Source organism: Antechinus flavipes, chromosome 5 (assembly GCF_016432865.1).
Source record: "Antechinus flavipes isolate AdamAnt ecotype Samford, QLD, Australia chromosome 5, AdamAnt_v2, whole genome shotgun sequence".
Classification (NCBI taxonomy): domain Eukaryota; kingdom Metazoa; phylum Chordata; class Mammalia; order Dasyuromorphia; family Dasyuridae; genus Antechinus; species Antechinus flavipes.
This window is the reverse complement of record NC_067402.1, coordinates 147,982,435-148,001,259: the sequence shown is the minus strand read 5'-3', so window position 1 is coordinate 148,001,259 and position 18,825 is coordinate 147,982,435. Positions and strand designations below refer to the sequence as shown.

General features: G+C 33.5%; 1 protein-coding gene across 8 annotated transcripts in view; it reads left to right on the top strand.

Moving 5' to 3' along the window:
- The window catches only part of MAGI2 (membrane associated guanylate kinase, WW and PDZ domain containing 2), an 895,053-nt gene that overhangs the window by 805,609 nt on the left and 70,619 nt on the right, over positions 1 to 18,825 (top strand). For all 8 annotated transcript variants that reach the window (XM_052000674.1, XM_052000676.1, XM_052000675.1 and 5 more), the window contains one exon: positions 9,927 to 10,065. In XM_052000674.1, coding sequence (XP_051856634.1) covers positions 9,927 to 10,065 — 139 coding nt within the window. The remainder of the gene's footprint in view (positions 1 to 9,926; positions 10,066 to 18,825) is intronic.

The window sequence follows — 18,825 nt, the reverse complement described above, 5'->3', positions numbered from 1 at the left end:
TTTTCTCATTTTTTCCTTTTTGATCTGATTTTTCTGGTGTAGCAAGATAATTGAATAAATATGTATATGTATATTGGATTTAACATATATTTTAACATGTTTAACAAAAAAGAAAAAGAAAATGTGGGAAAGAAAAGGTATTAAACTCCCTACCAAACTGAAGGTCTAGAGAGCCATTGTGCTGACTTCATTGATGTGTGTCTATGAGACCTGAACGATATACTTACACCATACCAAGAAACTGAGTCACTTCCATTTGAATTGTCATAGGAAAATTCTGATAAGGTACCAGAAATTGAATAAAGGATGGTTTGGAGGGAAAAGACAGTTGAAGAAGGGAGCCCCATCAGTAGGCTCTTACAATAATCCCAGTGAGATGTGATGAGTCTATACTTGAATAATGATAGCAACAAAGGCAAAAAGGGGATGCACTTGAAAGGCAAAATTTATAAGCCTTGATGACAGATTTAGGGGGAGGAGGACAGGAAAGAAGTCATTGATGGTGGAAGAGAAGATGACAGCTTGATTGTGAGCCTGAGGGAGTGGGAGGATGGTATTGCCCTCAATAGAAATGGGTAATTAAGAGAGGGGTACATGAGGGCACTTACGAAAAAAGATCATGAGTTTGAGTTTGGATATGTCAAGGTTAAGAGATCAACTAGGCATTCAATTTGAGATTTCTGAAAGGCATCTGGAAACATAAGAATGAGATCAGCTGAAGGTATGGGCAGGATAGATAGATTTAAGAATCATCCACACAAAGGTAGTAATTTAATCCATGGGAACTGATTATATTACCAAGTGGAATAATATAGAGGGAGATTGTTATTCTTTGTCATTTGTTCTCAGAGATTACCATGACAGCAGGGAAGTGATACCATGAGATACAAGTGAATCGGAAAGATCACCAGTCTTATTTTCTCCTACAAACCTATTTGGTTCCAGTGGCAAAGATATAGATCATTATGACTGGAAAAGAGGCCCCAGCATAGAACATTGTAGGATATCTTCAGTTAGTGTGATCTGTACAAGGATCCAGCTGAAATGACTAAGAAATAGTGTCTGATAGGTGGGAGGAAAACCAGAAGAGAGTGATGTTCCAAAAATCTAGGGAAGAGTGTATAAAGAGAGAGTGGTTAACAGTATCAAAAGCAGAAGGATAAAGGATAATGAGGACTGAGAAGACTATTGGATTTGGCTACTAAAAGATCACTGGTTACTTTGGATAAAACAGTTTCAATGGAATGATAAGATCATAAGTCAGGCTACAAGGGATGAAGAAGAAAGTGAGAGGAAAGAAAATATAGGCTCCATTTTTAGATGATATTTTCAAGGAATTTAGCCAGAAAGATTAAAAATAAAGGGGATTGAAGGATCAAATGAGTAGTTTTTCAGGATGGGCAAAACATGGATGCTTGTAGGCAGTAGGGAAAGAGCCACTTTCTTTTCCATTAAAACATGAGCTCCTTGAAGGCAAAAACCATTTTTATCTTTCTTTTATGCCCTGCCCTTAGTACAATGCCTGCTACATGTAACATGGTTAATATATGCTTGTTGTATACTTAACTGACCAGTCTGATTAACAGAAGTGTTAGGAATTTAGCCAAAAACCACCCTGGGGGAATAACCTATTATTGTTATGTTTATTAAATAGTATCCATGAAAGGCTGACCCAGAAAATAACAAATTAAAGGTTAGATCCATCAAATGGGGAAAAAAGAAAAAAGAAAAACCTATCCTTTTTTCAAGGAACTGAGATATTAAGCGTTCCAAGTATCCTGTCCTCTAAAGCTCTGTTCAATGACTCTACTAGCACGCCACAGTAAAGACCTATCACTATAATAATATTTCTTGGTTTGGTGAGTCATACCATTACTAAGTGTCTGAGGCTAGTTTTGAACTCATTAAAATAAGTCTTCCTCATTATAGGCTCAGAACTCTATCCACTGTGCCATCTTACAATCCCATGGATCAAGATAGTAAGCAACATAAAAATGATCTTCCAGGATAGCGAGTTACATTCAAATATATGCACATGGTTGTTAAGGAGATGCAAGAAAATATTTCCCATCCATATGTTTTTATGAAGAAGAGAGAGAAGAAATTTAAGTCTGTAGCATTGAAATTACAATCATTAAAATTATATATTATTAAATTGATTTTTAAATCTGAGAGAGACAGCGAGAAAGAGAAAGAGAGAGCAAGACAGAGAAACAGAGAGAGAGGGTGGGGGGAGAAAAGGAGGAAGGGGAGTGAGAATGCTTTTTTATGAGTCTTATAACTTACTAAAGGAATGGCTTTTCACAGCTCAATGACCAATTATCTTCAACACAGGTTCCTGTCATGTATACTAAGAACTTGGTGTGTTAAGTAAGTCTTTTAGCAAGGATCCTGAGCACAGACCCAGCTCCAAGGGAGTGTTTCAGCCCACCCTTGTTGTGCCTTATATGAGATGAATAGGCTAGGTTCACAGCTATAGCAAAGAGTCTAGGAAGAAATGTAACAGTATATATTAAGGAAATAAACTCATTAGAAGAAATCTAGGAAGTAGAGATGTTTAAGCATGGAACAAAGTGTTTGGATAAGAAAAAATGAAGGCAAAAAAGGAAAAAGTGTATTATTAGAACCTACTATAGATGATCTGAATATAAAAGAAACAGATTGTAGGGCTGGTACTAAGACATAATGTAGTAGAGATTTGGAAATTCAATTATTTGGACCTCTATTGAACTCTCCTGCTCAAAGTAAAGTAGTTAATGATTTTTGACTTGTTTTAATGATAATTCTATGCTTGGAAAGCTGAAAGAAGCAATGAGAAGATCTATTATTCTGGATCTAACACTACTGGATTCTGGCATGGAAATGTTGAGAATTTTTTTTGGAAGTAATCAATATATTGTATAATTTGTGATAGAGATGGAGCAGATTCTGGAATTCACTTCAACTCAGTTCATTCTACAATATGTGATACCAAGAGAGGAAGTTGGACATAGTCTGAGATGTACCCTATTTTTAGGAAACATATTTCAGTGAGTTTAGAAAAAAAAAGAGATAAATAGAATCTTAATGACTTTATTTTTAGAAGATGCCAGCCTAGAAAAATACTGAAGGGCAGAATTCTAAAGGAACAAAAAGAAGTAATTCTTGTAAAAAAGTAAAGAAGAGGTTGTCTAAAGACACTGATGTAGATACATATAAATCAATGCAGATTAAAATGAAATAGATAGGAAAGATGGAAGCAAGAGCAGATAATTGAGAATGAATAAATACATGTGACAAAGACCAATAAAGAATAGTATCAGGGATACAAAAACTTAGAATGAGTTAGAGCTTATGAGAAAAGCAAAAGACTACTAAAAAAAAAAAGGTGATAAGTAGGGAGATTGGGGTTAAAGAAGAACTAAAACTGTCACTCTTAGTTGGTGAGATGAGGAGGAAGAGGGTGAAGAAGAGGAAGAATAAAAACAACAACAACTGCATGACTAATATTTGGACTGGAAAGAACAAAACAAAAATGGCTAATAGAGGTGAATAGGGAGGAAGCCAGAGAGTTTCTGTTACCAGAACCTCATGAACTATATCTCTGGTTGTTGAAAGAATTAGCTGTCATTATTTTTGAGCCACTATCATTGATCTTTGAAAAGATTGAGGCAAATGAGAGAAAATTCATAGAAATGAAGAAGGAAAACTGTTATTCTGATTTTCAAAGAAGGTGAAAGAGTTGAATTTGCGGCAACAATGAACCCCATAAGCTTAGCCTTTTTTCCCAGCAAAATTCTCATGGATAGCACTAAAGCGACAATGAGCAAACATCTGTAAGAGGAAATACTGATTACAAAGAGCCAGTCAACCTCAATTCATCAAGAGCTCAGCCCGTGAAAGAATCATTTAATTTTGTTTTTGGACACAGTTACTAAACCAGTTTATTTGTTTTTTAAGCATTCCTGTGATTTTGTTAAGTGTTGAGAACTCCCAGTAAGATAGCTCCCTACAACTAACATAGATTGGCAATTCATTGGCAACCAAATTTTTAGATTTAGATTTTAGATTGTATATATAATTTGCCCATATTTTGGCAAAATATTTGATAATATTTCTGATGTTATTTTTGTGAACAGGATGGAGAAATGTGTGGTAGACAGTAAATCAACTTGAAACTGATTAAATAGCTGACACCAAAGTTTAATGTATTTAACAGTTCAGTGTCAACTCAGTTGAGGAGCCCTTAATTGAACTGCCCAGGGATTTGTCCTTGGCTTTGTACTGCAAAACATTTTTCTTAATAAGTTGGATAAAGGCAATAGATGGCATGCTTTTCAAATTTGCAGGTAAGGAAAAGGCAGAAGGAACAGCTAACATGTTAGATGACAGGATAAAAAAAGATCTTGACAAGCTAAATTGTTGAACTGAATCAAATAAGACTACATTTAATATGCATAAATATAGTCTCACATTTAGGTTGGGATAACTAGCTTCACGAGTACAAGATGGACTAGACAGCAGTTTGTCTAAAAAGGTTTTGGCATCATAAGTAGACAATATAAGTCATTAGGAAGATTTAGTATTGAAACAATACACTAATATCCTGGAGCAGCTAGGTAGCAACCAGTGGATAAAGTGGCAGACCAAGATGCAGAATGATGAGTCTTCCTGAATTCAAATCTAGCCTCAGATACTTTCTAACTGTGAATTGGTTAAGTCATTTAACACTTTGGTCTCAGTTTCCTCATCTGTCAAATGACCTAGAGAAGGAAATGGTAAACCATCTAGTTTGTCAAGAAATCCCCAGCTGGAGTCACAAAGTTGAAAATGACTGAAAATGGCTGAACAATAGCAAAAAACTCAGGCTCTGTCAAGTAAAACATGACATCAAGAGCTAAGGAGACCTCTGACCTAGTCAGAATATGTGTGATATGCTCTTTCCATTTGGGTAATGTCATATTTTAGGAAAGAAATCAAGGAAAGTTCTGGTGAAGGACTTCAAAATCATGTGATATAAAGACCATTGGGATGAACTGAGGATAACAGTATGAAAATGTTTGAAGGGCCATCATGCAGAAGTAATATTTGACTTATTCTTCTTGATCCTAGGAAGTAGAACTAGTAGGAATTGGTGGAAATCAGTTTTTTAATGAGGATTATCTTTTAAACAATTTTTGTTGTTCAATCACGTCCAACTTTTTATAAATATCTATAGGTTTAAACTTTATTTTAAAATTATTGTTGTTCAGTCATCTCAATAGTATTTACTTCTTTGTGATTCCATTGGGATTTTCTTTGCAAAGATACTGGAATGGTTTACCATTTCCTCCTCCAGCTTATTTGACAGGTGAGTAAACTGAGGAAAACAGAGTTAAATGACTTGCCCAGGGTCAAAGAGCTAGCAAGTACCTAGGGTTAGATTTGGACCCAGTTTTTCTTGAATTCAAACTCAGTGTTCTATCTACTTTGTCACCTACTTACTCTTTTGAACAATTAGAACTATTCAAAAGTAGAATACAAAAAGACTGAATTTGAAGAAAGTGATTCCTCGTCATTAGAGGTGTTCAAGCAAAAACTAAATGACTATTTTCAGCTATGTAGAGAGGATTCTTAGTTGTGAATTGGACTAGTTCTTAAACTTTTTCCACTCATGGTCCCTTTTAGTCCAAGAAATGTTTATGCAACCTCATATAAATAAACCAAATAAAATAGGTATACAAATTAAATATTTACCTAAAATAAGTCATAATTTCATGACCCTCACATTCAGTTGTACCCAACCCCATATGGAATCATGACCCACAGAATAAGAAGTTTTGAACTGGATGATTTCTTAGTTTCTTTTTAAAGAGATAGGGGTTTTATGGTTGATAGAGCATTGCTATAGAATGAGGAAGAACTGGATTCAAATCTAGAGTCAGATACTCACTAGCTAAGTGACTGTGGAAAGTCTGCCTCGCTTTCTTCAACTATAAAATGTGGATCATAATAGCACCTATGTCACAGGACTATTGCAAGAATCAAATGAGATCATATTTATAAATTGCTTAGTATAATGCCTGGCATATAGTGGGCACTTAATAAATGCTTGTTCTCTTCCCTTCCCCTTTATTAATTCTATGAAAACAGTTCATCTAAGAACCTACAAAACCAAATTTATGTATGTAGTCATATGTAAGTATGTTGTTGCTCAGTCATTCAGTCATATCTTCATGACCTTGGCATATCATAGATGCTTATCAAATGCTTATTGACTTTATTTTTGACTATATATTATTAATTCTTGTGCTTCATCTACATGGACAGAGTAAATAGAATATTGGACAAGTGAAAAACACCTAGGTTCCAGTCCTGCCTCTGACATTTATTAGCTTTATGATTCTGGGAATAATTTATTTCAGCATCAGTCATCCCATCTTTTCAATGAGAGGAGGAATTGTTGGCCAATAAGATATTTTTCAGATTTAAATCTATAGTCTGATAGTTAATGTCATTATATCTCCCCTATATTGCATTTCAGCACCCTGAGATAAAAATGTATCTTTTGTGAGGTTATTATGTATCTAAAATAGTATTAAATACGAAGTGATCACTCAATCAATAGTAGTTAATTTGCTTTCAACAAGGAATGAGTGGTTTTTAGCATGTTAGTCAATAATTTGTAATACTAATGATATAAAAGATATCAAAAATATATTGATATAGTAAAGTTAGTATCCTTGATATATACTATTTTTTAAAAATGCTCCTGGCCCACTAAATATACTCCCCAACCTTTATATTAAAGAAACCTTTTTCATTCATCCCTCCCAAAGTGAAGAGAAATGATAGTGAAAGAGGTGGAAAGATTAAAAGAAGGGGTTTTTGAGGGGGATGAGGGGAATGAATGTTTATAGGCAATGAAGAAGGAGCCAATACATGGAAGGTTTAGAAAGAGATGATGATCTAATCAATAAATTACTGAAGATTGGAGGGGATAATTTTTAGTTACATGAGTATACAGTATTATATATGTATAGTATACATAACCAGATAACTCTTTGGCAAAGAGAACAACCTCCTCTGAAAGCGGAGGAAACAGGTAAAGAAGAGGAGATGCAAAGGATGAAACAGGAGGAGAGGGAGTTCCTGATTGGTGGCTTCACATTGTGGCATGGGTGTGTTGAAAAGAAATCTGTAATTAATGCTATGGGAAGAGGGGAGAGGAGTCAATCAGGGATTAAGAAAAGCATTGCCATTCATTTATAAAGGGGTGTGTGTGTGTGTGTGTGTGTGTGTGTGTGTGTGTGTGTGTAGACAAAAAGAGAGAAAGAAGAGAGAGTGAGGGGGAGAGAGAAAGAGAAGTCAACTAGGGATGAAGAAAAGGATTACCATATATATAGGAGTTCGAAAATTCCTTTGAATTTTTAGGAACTCTTCTATGCTAATGGTCTCTTCTTCAGTTGGCTCATCCCAAATGCCCTGAGTTGGATTATCCTTTCAGAGGTGATAGTGTATTTTTCTGGGTACCTTCCCCAGCATATGGCAGCTCATATACTCCACTCAATCTACTAAGAGTCTGCAGCAACTTAATCCAATTGTTTTGGGAAAGACAGAGAATGGTACTAGGGATTCCATTAATGTCTTTCTGACTTTAAAAGAATCTTGCTAAAAGAAACTCTGGGCAAATCACTTAACACTGTTTGCCTCAGTTTCATTTCATCTGCAAAATGACCTAGAGAAGAAAATGTTAAACCATTCTAGTATTTTTGCCAAGAAAAATCCGAATGGGAATCACAAAGCATTGAATACAATTGAACTGACTGAAAAACAACAAAAAAAGCTCCATGATTAATCTTTTGGAAGGAATATTTTAAATGTTCTTCTTACCATGATGGTTGCAGAATTCTATATCTCTTTTCCTTTATTAGTATCTCTTCCCTCACTTCAGCATTGTATCCAAACACACACACACACACACACACATCCTCCATGGATAGGTTCATGTCCTACTGTATTAGAGATTTATCTTTCTCAGACTGTGTTCAGCAGTTTTCCTATAGTTCAACTAAACAGCATTTTTGACAGCCCTTTTCTTAACTAATTTGTCTAAAATGGTTTGCATTGAAATGAAACATTTAATTCAAAGGTTCCTAATGATAATAGTATGGTAGGAGTACTGCCATACTATTTTATTTTAAATAACTATTTAATGCTCATTTTATTTTAAATAACTATTTTGTCATCGTTATTCAGTTGTATCTAACTTCGTGACCCCTTTGGAGATTTCCTTGGCAGAGATACTGGAGTAGTTGGTAATTTTCTTCTCTGGCTCATTTTACAGATGAAGAAACTGAGGTAAACAAGGTTAAATGACTTGCTCAGGGTCACAGCACTAGTAAGTGTCTGAGGTCAGATTTGAATTCAGGAAGTTGAATCTTTCTGACTGCAGGCTGAGCATTCTATCTATTGCCTCACCGAGCTGCCATTAATATCTATTAACAAAGGCCAAATGGAAATCACAGAACATAAATATTTATAAAAATTTAGGAATACTGGTTAATCGTCAAATATAAGGATGCCAGGATTTGATCAAAAGCTTCAAAAAATTCATTTTTTATTCAAATAGTTGTGATGAAAAATTTGCCACAACTTAAAACTCTGCCAAGCTTTGTTTATGAGAAGCAATGCTTCAGTAACACCCAGGAGCCATCAAATCAAAAAATGATGTAAATAATAGGATACCAAAAAAATCACAAAAAGGCTGGACCAAAAAGCCAATCAGATGGCAACCACAAACACAAAGTTGCTATAATAGATGAAGGAAATCTGTGTCCTATTTCAATACAAGGAATATAAACTTTTAGAATTAGAATTGGCAAGGATTTTGGGTGACATCTGATCCAATGTCCTCATTTCATACACAAAGTGATAAAGGCCAGGAGAAGTTGTGACTTGTGCAAAGTGATAGAGAAATAATTGAGAGAGCAAAGCTTTGAGCTCTAGCCCTCTCTAACTTCAACTTTCTTTCCACTTAAATCTCACTCAATTCAATTAAACTAAATGTTTATTAACTATCTACTGTGTATAGGGCAGCATTCTAGGCAGGGGTATTACAAAAACAGAAAGAAAATAGCTGTTGCCTTCATTCACTCATTCATTTTTTTTTCAAAAAGCTTTATTAAATACTAACTGTATAATATATGAAAATTTATGAAATCATTTAGTTGAAGAATTAAGATATGAATACAGATAAAAAATACAAATTATGATTATTATATTATAAATGTGATTAATTATTTTGATATCAGATAATAGGGAGACATCTCCCAGCTTGTGAGTATGATGAGGGATCAGGAACTTGAAACTCAGGAAGACTTCAAGTGAAAGAGATTGCTTTTGACCTAGAGTATGAAGATGACTCTTCACAAAAAAAGACCTAAACTAAGATATATATTCTAATAATATCAAGTTTGGTGTTTTGAAATTATATTGAGTTAATTATTAGAAGAGTATGCAGTGATGTATATTCTAGATTCAGGATGCATTCCTGATTTTGTGTCCAGTGATAAATTTTCATTATCATCATCATTACCATTAGCATCATCATCATTAATCACTATCATTACTAAGGAAGTGATATTTACTATCACTTTAAGGCTTAGAAAGTTATTTATGTATGTAGTCTCAATCGGGCTTCACAATAATCCTATGAAGTAAAGTGACCTATATGATAGTAAAGAAAGAGAGGGTTAGAAGATTTATGATAGTCATATAGAAATTCATGACAAAAGTGGGATTCAAATCCATTTCTTTTGTGCTTAATGCTCTTCCATATTTCTTTGAATCCGATAACCTTTTTGATCTTTCTAATCCTTTAGAGACAGTAATTTTCTAATTTTATAATCATACTTGGCTAACTTGGTTAACTTTTGTATTTGCATTTTTGTGTTATTATTTGGCAGGTAGGAGATCAGATCATTGAAATCAATGGGGAAAGCACAAGAGACATGACGCATGCCAGAGCAATAGAGCTGATCAAGTCTGGAGGAAGGAGAGTGAGACTGCTGCTGAAACGTGGGACAGGCCAGGTCCCAGAGTACGGTGGGTTTGCACATCATAGTTCACTTTTGTGTCCTTCTATGTGCTGAAAATATTCTTACCCCTTTTAGAACTCTATCAGTTCTTTATTTCTACCTAACTATATATTTACCTATCATTACATAAGTATATTTTAAAATATTTATTTAAACAAATATAGATATGTTACAACTCAGTATGTATACAATATTTTCTATTTGAAATATAAATGTTAGAGTTTTCCAGGGCATCTGTGAATGTGCTAGGAGATTATGCAAATATTCATTTATTGAAATATATTTTCCTTTCACTTTTGCAGGGATGTTTCTGTTCATTTGGGTTCACAGTAATTACAAATTATTTGTTAAAATGATGTGCATCAGTCACTTATGATTCTTTAGCAATATTGAAAGATACTCATGTCTTCCTTATTTATCTGTCAGCCTTTTAAAGAGATCTATTTCAGACATTTTTATGGCTTAGAATTTAAAACTTAAATTTCATTTGATCCAGAAGTTATATTTTTTTTACATTTTGAGATTTGGGTTTCCCTATTTCCCTCCCCCATTTACAAATACTCTTTTTTATTTACCTGCTGCCCTTCCCAAACAACTAATATAAATGTATTTGAGATTATAAATTTGTGCCTTCAGAGAGCTTTTGAGTGATTATTTCATTATGGCCATTTTACAACCTATCAAAATCATTATTTTAAAGTGCATCATAGCATGGGTCTATCATATGAAATGCAATAGTGTAAGCTGAGAAAACTGACAGAAAGAGTTGAGTTGATCAATTATCCAATGATGCAATCAATGTGAATAGCTAATCTGAATATGGAAGTTCCCTTCCAACTTGTTATGAATCCCCTTTCCTTCCCTACTCCACCTAATCACACTTTTTGCATAAATTATTTAAAAATTGTTTCAATTTCCGTTTCATCTTCCTTGTCTGTATCCAAGCTCTGAATCCAGTGGAATCATCCAAATTTAGCCACTCCAAATAGCTTTAAAAATGTAAGTTCCTTGAAGGCAGGCACTATTACATTTTAATCTTTATGTCCCTAGAACCTAGCATAGTTCCTGGTACATCATAAGCACTTATTAAATGATTGCTTAATTGAATAATTTATCCTAGAGTAAAAAAAAGTGAATTTCAAAGTTAAGAAGAGAGCAAAGAGTACCTTTAAATTCAGAGCTCAAAAGATTTCTCTAGAACTGGATCTATGCCCAATGAAGCATAAAGAAATATTTCACTGGAAGGACCAATTCTAATCTCATTTTAGTGGTTTTTAATAATACTAATTATTTTGAATTAATTTGAAAGGTAAATACAAGTGAAATTTTGCTAAAGGGATCAATTAGGTATTGGTGTTATGTGTTTTGTAAATTAGATGAACTCTAATATATATCAATATCATTTGATTCCCTGAAATATTGAATGACCAAATAATATCATGGTTACCTACGAATTCTAATCATTTCTATGTTCATTTTGGTAAAATTTTGAGTTCCAAATGTTTTCCCTCCCCCTCCCTTATCCCTTCCAAAACAACAAGCAATGTGATATAGGTTATACATATACAATCAATTCTAACCATTTCTAAAAATCATCTATGTACATTGAAGATATATTTCACTCACTTGTCAGGATCTGGCAAAATATTATCTATGCTAGAAAAAAAGTTAATCAGATGTTCGCAAATGCAAACAAGTCAAAAAATTAAAATATATATACCTATGTGCATACATATATTATATATTCATATTCAAAAATAAACTACTACTACTCCTACTGCAAAATATATATCATCACTCACTTCCTCTTGAGGCTATCTTGATAGTTCCCATATGCCTTACAATTTTATCAGTATGAAGTGAGTTCTCAGCTCCCATACTCTTAATAGATTTATAATTAGAAACCATATAAGCAATTGTATATACACCGTGGTGCAGTTAGATAGTGAAGCAGATAGAGTGCCAGTCCCAGTTAGGAAGACCTGAGTTCGAATCTAGGATCAGCCATTTCCTAGTTAAATGATCCTGGGTAAGTCACTTAACCCTGTTAACTTCATTTTCTCCTCTATAAAATGAGCTGAGGACTAATGACAAACCAAGAAACCCCAAATCAGGTCACAAAATATCAACAACAAAAAGTATATATCACAAAAATAAATATTAATTCATTCCTATGACCTAAAAATTGGTTTTACAACAGACTGTGAAGTCTCTGGGTATTTTAGTGTTAGCTCGATTTTAATTTTATCTAAAAAAGTCAAACTAAAGTTAAATCTTTCAGAGCAAAAACAGAGTTTATTTTATCACTTGAGTTTAGATCACCTAGACACTTGAATTTTCATGCTGGTCCTTAATTCTATTAAACTGGTGATAGGTACATTGTAAATGCCTCTTCATTTTTCCAAGATTTCACATTCCCAGACTTTATCATTAATATTAAATTTATTTTGTTAATTTCAACATTAAGCTAGATTTGACTGTAGAATAAATGTGTGGCAATTTACAGAGAAACTCACTTTGAAGAAAAATGACAGTACACTAGAAACTAGTCAATTACTCTTGAGGCAAAATGAATATAATGAATGAAAAGTTCTTTACAGGAAGCTTAAAAGGTTGAGAATCAGGTCAGCAAATTTTTTTAGAATGTAACAATAATTTTTTAAATGATGCTTCTGCAACCTCTCAGGGGCTAATTAGGAAAAAAAGCAGTTCAAAGAAGCAGCTACATCAGAGGATGATACAAACCACCCTGAAGTATCAGTGAGCACCTAAGGCTAAAAAACATAATAAATCTTCTAACAGAAGTTGATAAAATGTGTTATAAATCAATACATACACATGTGTATGTGGTACTTTATATAAAAAAGGGTGAGCAAACTAAGTTAGGAGATATCTCTTTCCTAGCACCAAATGAAGAGTTTATCTTTAATACTTAGCCAAGAAACTATTATGTTTCTGGTGTCTATTCATCTTATTCACCAAAAAAAAATGATTTTATTTATTTTAATGAAGTTAAATTTTTGTGACATTTAATCCTGAAATTTGCTGTTTTGAGCTTCTTAAATTTCACATCTAAACTTAGTTTAAATTCCATCTTCAAAGGATTATTTTGTGGATTATTGGATCCCATGAGAAATATTTACCTTAACCTCCCAGGGAATTGCAGGCTTAAAGCAGCATGAGAAAGACTAAACTCTGAAGATTATCAGACTGTAGAACTCTTGTCTAGTTAATGATTTTAAGATATCAACCAGCCCTCTGATACCAACACAACTGGAAACATCTTTGAAGCAAGACCTTTATCAGGATTTATGAGCAATGTCAAGAAAAATCAGGGCTTGGTCAAGAGAGATGGGAGGGGGGAACCTAGCATCAAGCTCCTATGGTGTTCTGTGACAGAGAGATAAGCACGGAGGCAAAGGAGAGAAAAAACACCCAGAGCACCTGAGAGATTATTGACTGAGAAAAATCTGTGTGAATCCAAGTGAGCTACGAAAAGGTATAAAATGTGCTGCAAATGTGTCATACGTACTGGGACAGAAATTACTTCAGGATTCAAAAGCTTTTTCTGCCAACTCAGAGGGGGAAATTCACAAATTCAGCCAGGAAATCAGTGGTCACACAGAGGGACTGTCAGAAACATGGAGGGGGCCAAAAAAATGATAAAAGGATTTGGAAGTGGCAGAACTTGAAAGAGAAGCTCGGGAGATAGATATATTTCTTCTCTCTTCTAAACCTTAGACTAGCAGTTTGTTGGTGTTGAGGCCAAACAAAGGAATGAATTGTTCCTATTTATCCCCATCTTGAACTAACAGAGAACACTCACTCCACTAAACCAAGGGGGAAAATACACTATACTTAACAATAATGATATAATTATGTGCTGGTTATAAAAATGCCTTCCAAAATGAGGTATTGACAGACAATTTATCCCCAAAACATTAACCTCTTCCTGCAGAGAAATAAATTATACAACTCTCTGCTTTGAAGTATATTATCAAGTCATGGAAGAAGTATAAATGCACCCTTATTTTATAAATCTGAAGTAAAGAAACCAGACTTGTCTTCTAGGAATAGAAGAAGCTCCAACATTAAGGATGTATACTTGGGCAATAATCTGTTATTCGTATTTCATCAAAATAAAGCAGTAGAGAAATAGGTTCTTCTATTGTGGTTAATACTTTTGACCTTTTAAAAAGCAGGTTGATCTAAACCAAAAATAGTATAAGAGAAACAATAATCATAATCAGAATTAACATTTATTTAATACTTACTATATGCTGGGCATTGTGTGAAGCATTTTATAATTATCTCAATTGATCCTACCTATAAGGTAGGTGCTACTTTTATCCCCATTTTACAGATGAGTAAACTATGGCAGACAGAGGCTAAGTGAGTAACCCATTAGCAAATTTCTTAATTTCTTTCTGACTCCTGGATTAGAGTTCTATGCAGAAATCTACTTACCTCCCTTTAGGCAACAAAGACAAACTAGGTTAAGGAATAAATATTTCTATCCACATGACAAGTAAAAATAGCATCCACAGAAAGAAGCAAATCAGTATGTTGCCTTTCTGTTCATTTTTTTATTCCCAAAGTTAATTGTATAAATATTTGTTTCTATCTCAGCTATCAGCCCTTGGAAAAATGAAACTGAGCTGCTCAAGTATAGTCAAACTTCATTAGGTTAGATTAATTTTGGAGAAAGATCTGTCTCCCATACTATCAAATGTTGCTAAAGAAATATAATTTATGACTTTCAAAGATACACAGTACTGTAAGTAGGATGGAGTTATTGCCTAATAGGTAAGAATGATTTTAAATGATTATACTGAAACACCAGCTTAATCTGTGCTGCCCTCTTATATTGCAATGTCATTATTTATACATAAACATCATTTCTAATACCCTTTAGAAATAGTCTGTTCTATTAAATAGGAAAACATTCTCCTTATCTTCTTGACAGTATTCATTTGCTTAGTAAATGCCTTATTCGCTTGGTAATATACTTAAACTTCTGGCAAGTCCCCACTCATCAGATATTTCATACAATATAACAAAATCAAGAAGACAGCTTTAATTTTTTTTAAAAAAAATCATCTTTAGAATAAAAGTCTTTCCCAAAACAAGGATAGGAATAGGAACTAATCCTGTGATTTCATGGCTACAGGGAATTCCTAGATGGGAAAACTTCCTCTACCAGTGCAGTCAACACCTTCTTTTGCAATTTTTAACTAAAAGAATTTCCAACAACTTGAGAGATTTAGTAATTCACCTAGGATCAAATAGTTGGAATGTCATAGGCAGCATAAAAGAAACATGCTATAAAAACCTTGCAAATTAGAACATACTGCATTTGAGAAAGGAGATCTTAATTAAAAAGTATGAATAACTTAATTAAAGAAGAGTTATAAAATTTCAACAAAACCCCTTCTCAGATGCTTCATCCTAGCATGGATGGAGTCTTAAAACATCCCAGTAAAGTAAGATCACCAGCCAGTGCTCCCAGTAGAAGGAAAACATCAACAATAATTAACATTATATAACACTTAGTATGGGTTAAACAGTGTGTTCTTATTTCAATGGGGCAGCAAGGTGACCTAGTGAAGAGAGAAGGCCTGAATTCAAATCCAGCCTCAGACATTATACAAGTCACTTAATCCCATTTGTCTCAATTTCCTCATCTATAAAATGAGCTGGAGAAGGAAATGGCAAATCATTCCAGTATCTTTGACAAGAATATCAAGTGGGTTCACGAATAATCAGAACTTAAAACAACTGAACAGCAACAATAACAAAATCTCATTTGATCCTTATAACTACCCTGCAAGGCAGATGCTATAATTATCCCCATTTTATAGATGAAGAAACTTGTGTAAAGATCTTACTGGAAAAGATTCACATATCGCCTCCACAATAGATTACTAGCCTACCAAAGTACAAAGGAAGTGATGATTTATTTGTTCATGGTGATGTATGAAATGCAAATTGGCGCTCAATGGTAATCAACTCCCTACCATGTAGAATGGGAAGCATTGATTAAAAAGGAGGCAGAGAGAGCTAAAAATCAGTTTCTTAATAGGCTAAAAAACTCAATTAAAAATGGTTGTTTTAAATGTAAGATCTTTATGTAGTGACCAGGAGTGTGAAGCTGAATCATGTCAGTCTTAACCTTTAAACCAAAAGACAAGTGGAAGTTGCAAGTAAATGGAAGGATGTCCTAGAAGGGGTAAATTATGATAGTGGTGATATTCATTTTATCCTGGCAACAAGAAACACCATTGCAGAGGATAGTTACATTGCAGTGCTTGTGAAAAGTATTTGCAAAGAGACTACCAAGAAGATAATTATAGCATATTTATCTTTTATTTGTTGTAAAGAATAAGGGAAAATAAACAGTAGAGAATAAGGGAAAATACACTCCAGAAAGAAGTTAATAAAATCTTCCAGAATAATTTTTTATTTTAAATATACATGTACATATGTGTGTAAAACATTTTAAATATTTGAAGATTTTAGTGAAAACATAGCAGAAGAGTGAAAAATATGCTGGGAAAATACTATTCTTTATTAAGAAATGAAAGAGACTAAAGTAGTTTAGATAATATAAAAGCCTTACCACTCTATATCATGAACAGAAGAAAGTTAAGAGGCACCAGACATTACTAGAAACATATAACATGATGAAAATGATATTTTTTTTTATTTTTAACAGACAGGAAATTAATCAACAAATATTCATTAAACATCTACTATGTACCAGGTACTATCTTTGACAATAGAAATAAAAACACCAAAAAATGAGACAGTCTCTGCTCTCGTAGAGCAAAATGACTGGTTGCCAATTTAGTAATCACTTTGGAATCACTGTCTGAATATAGTCAGACATTTAACTTATTACATAGATCAAAATCAGCATTAAATCAGAAGAGAGAATGAAAATGAGATATAGTGTTCAATTTCAATACTTCCAGCCTGACCTATATAAAGAAATTATTGACTATCCCAAATTTGAAATAAAGGACAGACAAATATTTTATCAACATTCCCAAGGAAATTTTAACTAATAAAAACCAAATGCCACAATAAGGAAATCAGTAGAACCAAGAAACCATGAAAATAGTAGAAATTAAACCACATGTGGACTCTAATATCACAATCAAGCATGAAGAAATAGAATGAGATTGAAGAAATCAAAACTGGTGAGAATAGCTAGACTTAACCTAACATGCAAAGAAGACCCATGTGATAGGTGAAACAATTTGAGTATATTTGAAAAGATTGAGGGTATTTGAAGATATTGATTTTTAAAACATTCTAAAGAGAAAATTGTGCCTAATAATTGGAGGGAGGGGGAATCATATACTGCATTGCTATTCAGAAAAAGGAGAACAAAAAAAGTCAGTAAGTACAAACCACATACCTCTTTCTCCTTTTTAAAAAAGCTTTAAGATTATTCTATATCCATAATGGGAGTGTTCTTGATAAAACTACGAAAAGAGGTCAGTAAGTTTTCATCAGAAGCTCTATCTTTATAGTAACATACAGTCATACCATTAAATAGGAAAACATTCTCCTTATCTTCTTGACAGTATTCATTTGCTTAGTAAATGCCTTATTCGCTTGGTAATATACTTAAACTTCTGGCAAGTCCCCACTCATCAGATATTTCATACAATATAACAAAATCAAGACAGACAGCTTTAATTTTTTTTAAAAAAATTCATCTTTAGAATAAAAGTCTTTCCCAAAACAAGGATAGGAATAGGAACTAATCCTGTGATTTCATGGCTACAGGGAATTCCTAGATGGGAAAACTTCCTCTACCAGTGCAGTCAACACCTTCTTTTGCAATTTTTAACTAAAAGAATTTCCAACAACTTGAGAGATTTAGTAATTCACCTAGGATCAAATAGTTGGAATGTCATAGGCAGCATAAAAGAAACATGCTATAAAAACCTTGCAAATTAGAACATACTGCATTTGAGAAAGGAGATCTTAATTAAAAAGTATGAATAACTTAATTAAAGAAGAGTTATAAAATTTCAACAAAACCCCTTCTCAGATGCTTCATCCTAGCATGGATGGAGTCTTAAAACATCCCAGTAAAGTAAGATCACCAGCCAGTGCTCCCAGTAGAAGGAAAACATCAACAATAATTAACATTATATAACACTTAGTATGGGTTAAACAGTGTGTTCTTATTTCAATGGGGCAGCAAGGTGACCTAGTGAAGAGAGAAGGCCTGAATTCAAATCCAGCCTCAGACATTATACAAGTCACTTAATCCCATTTGTCTCAATTTCCTCATCTATAAAATGAGCTGGAGAAGGAAATGGCAAATCATTCCAGTATCTTTGACAAGAATATCAAGTGGGTTCACGAATAATCAGAACTTAAAACAACTGAACAGCAACAATAACAAAATCTCATTTGATCCTTATAACTACCCTGCAAGGCAGATGCTATAATTATCCCCATTTTATAGATGAAGAAACTTGTGTAAAGATCTTACTGGAAAAGATTCACATATCGCCTCCACAATAGATTACTAGCCTACCAAAGTACAAAGGAAGTGATGATTTATTTGTTCATGGTGATGTATGAAATGCAAATTGGCGCTCAATGGTAATCAACTCCCTACCATGTAGAATGGGAAGCATTGATTAAAAAGGAGGCAGAGAGAGCTAAAAATCAGTTTCTTAATAGGCTAAAAAACTCAATTAAAAATGGTTGTTTTAAATGTAAGATCTTTATGTAGTGACCA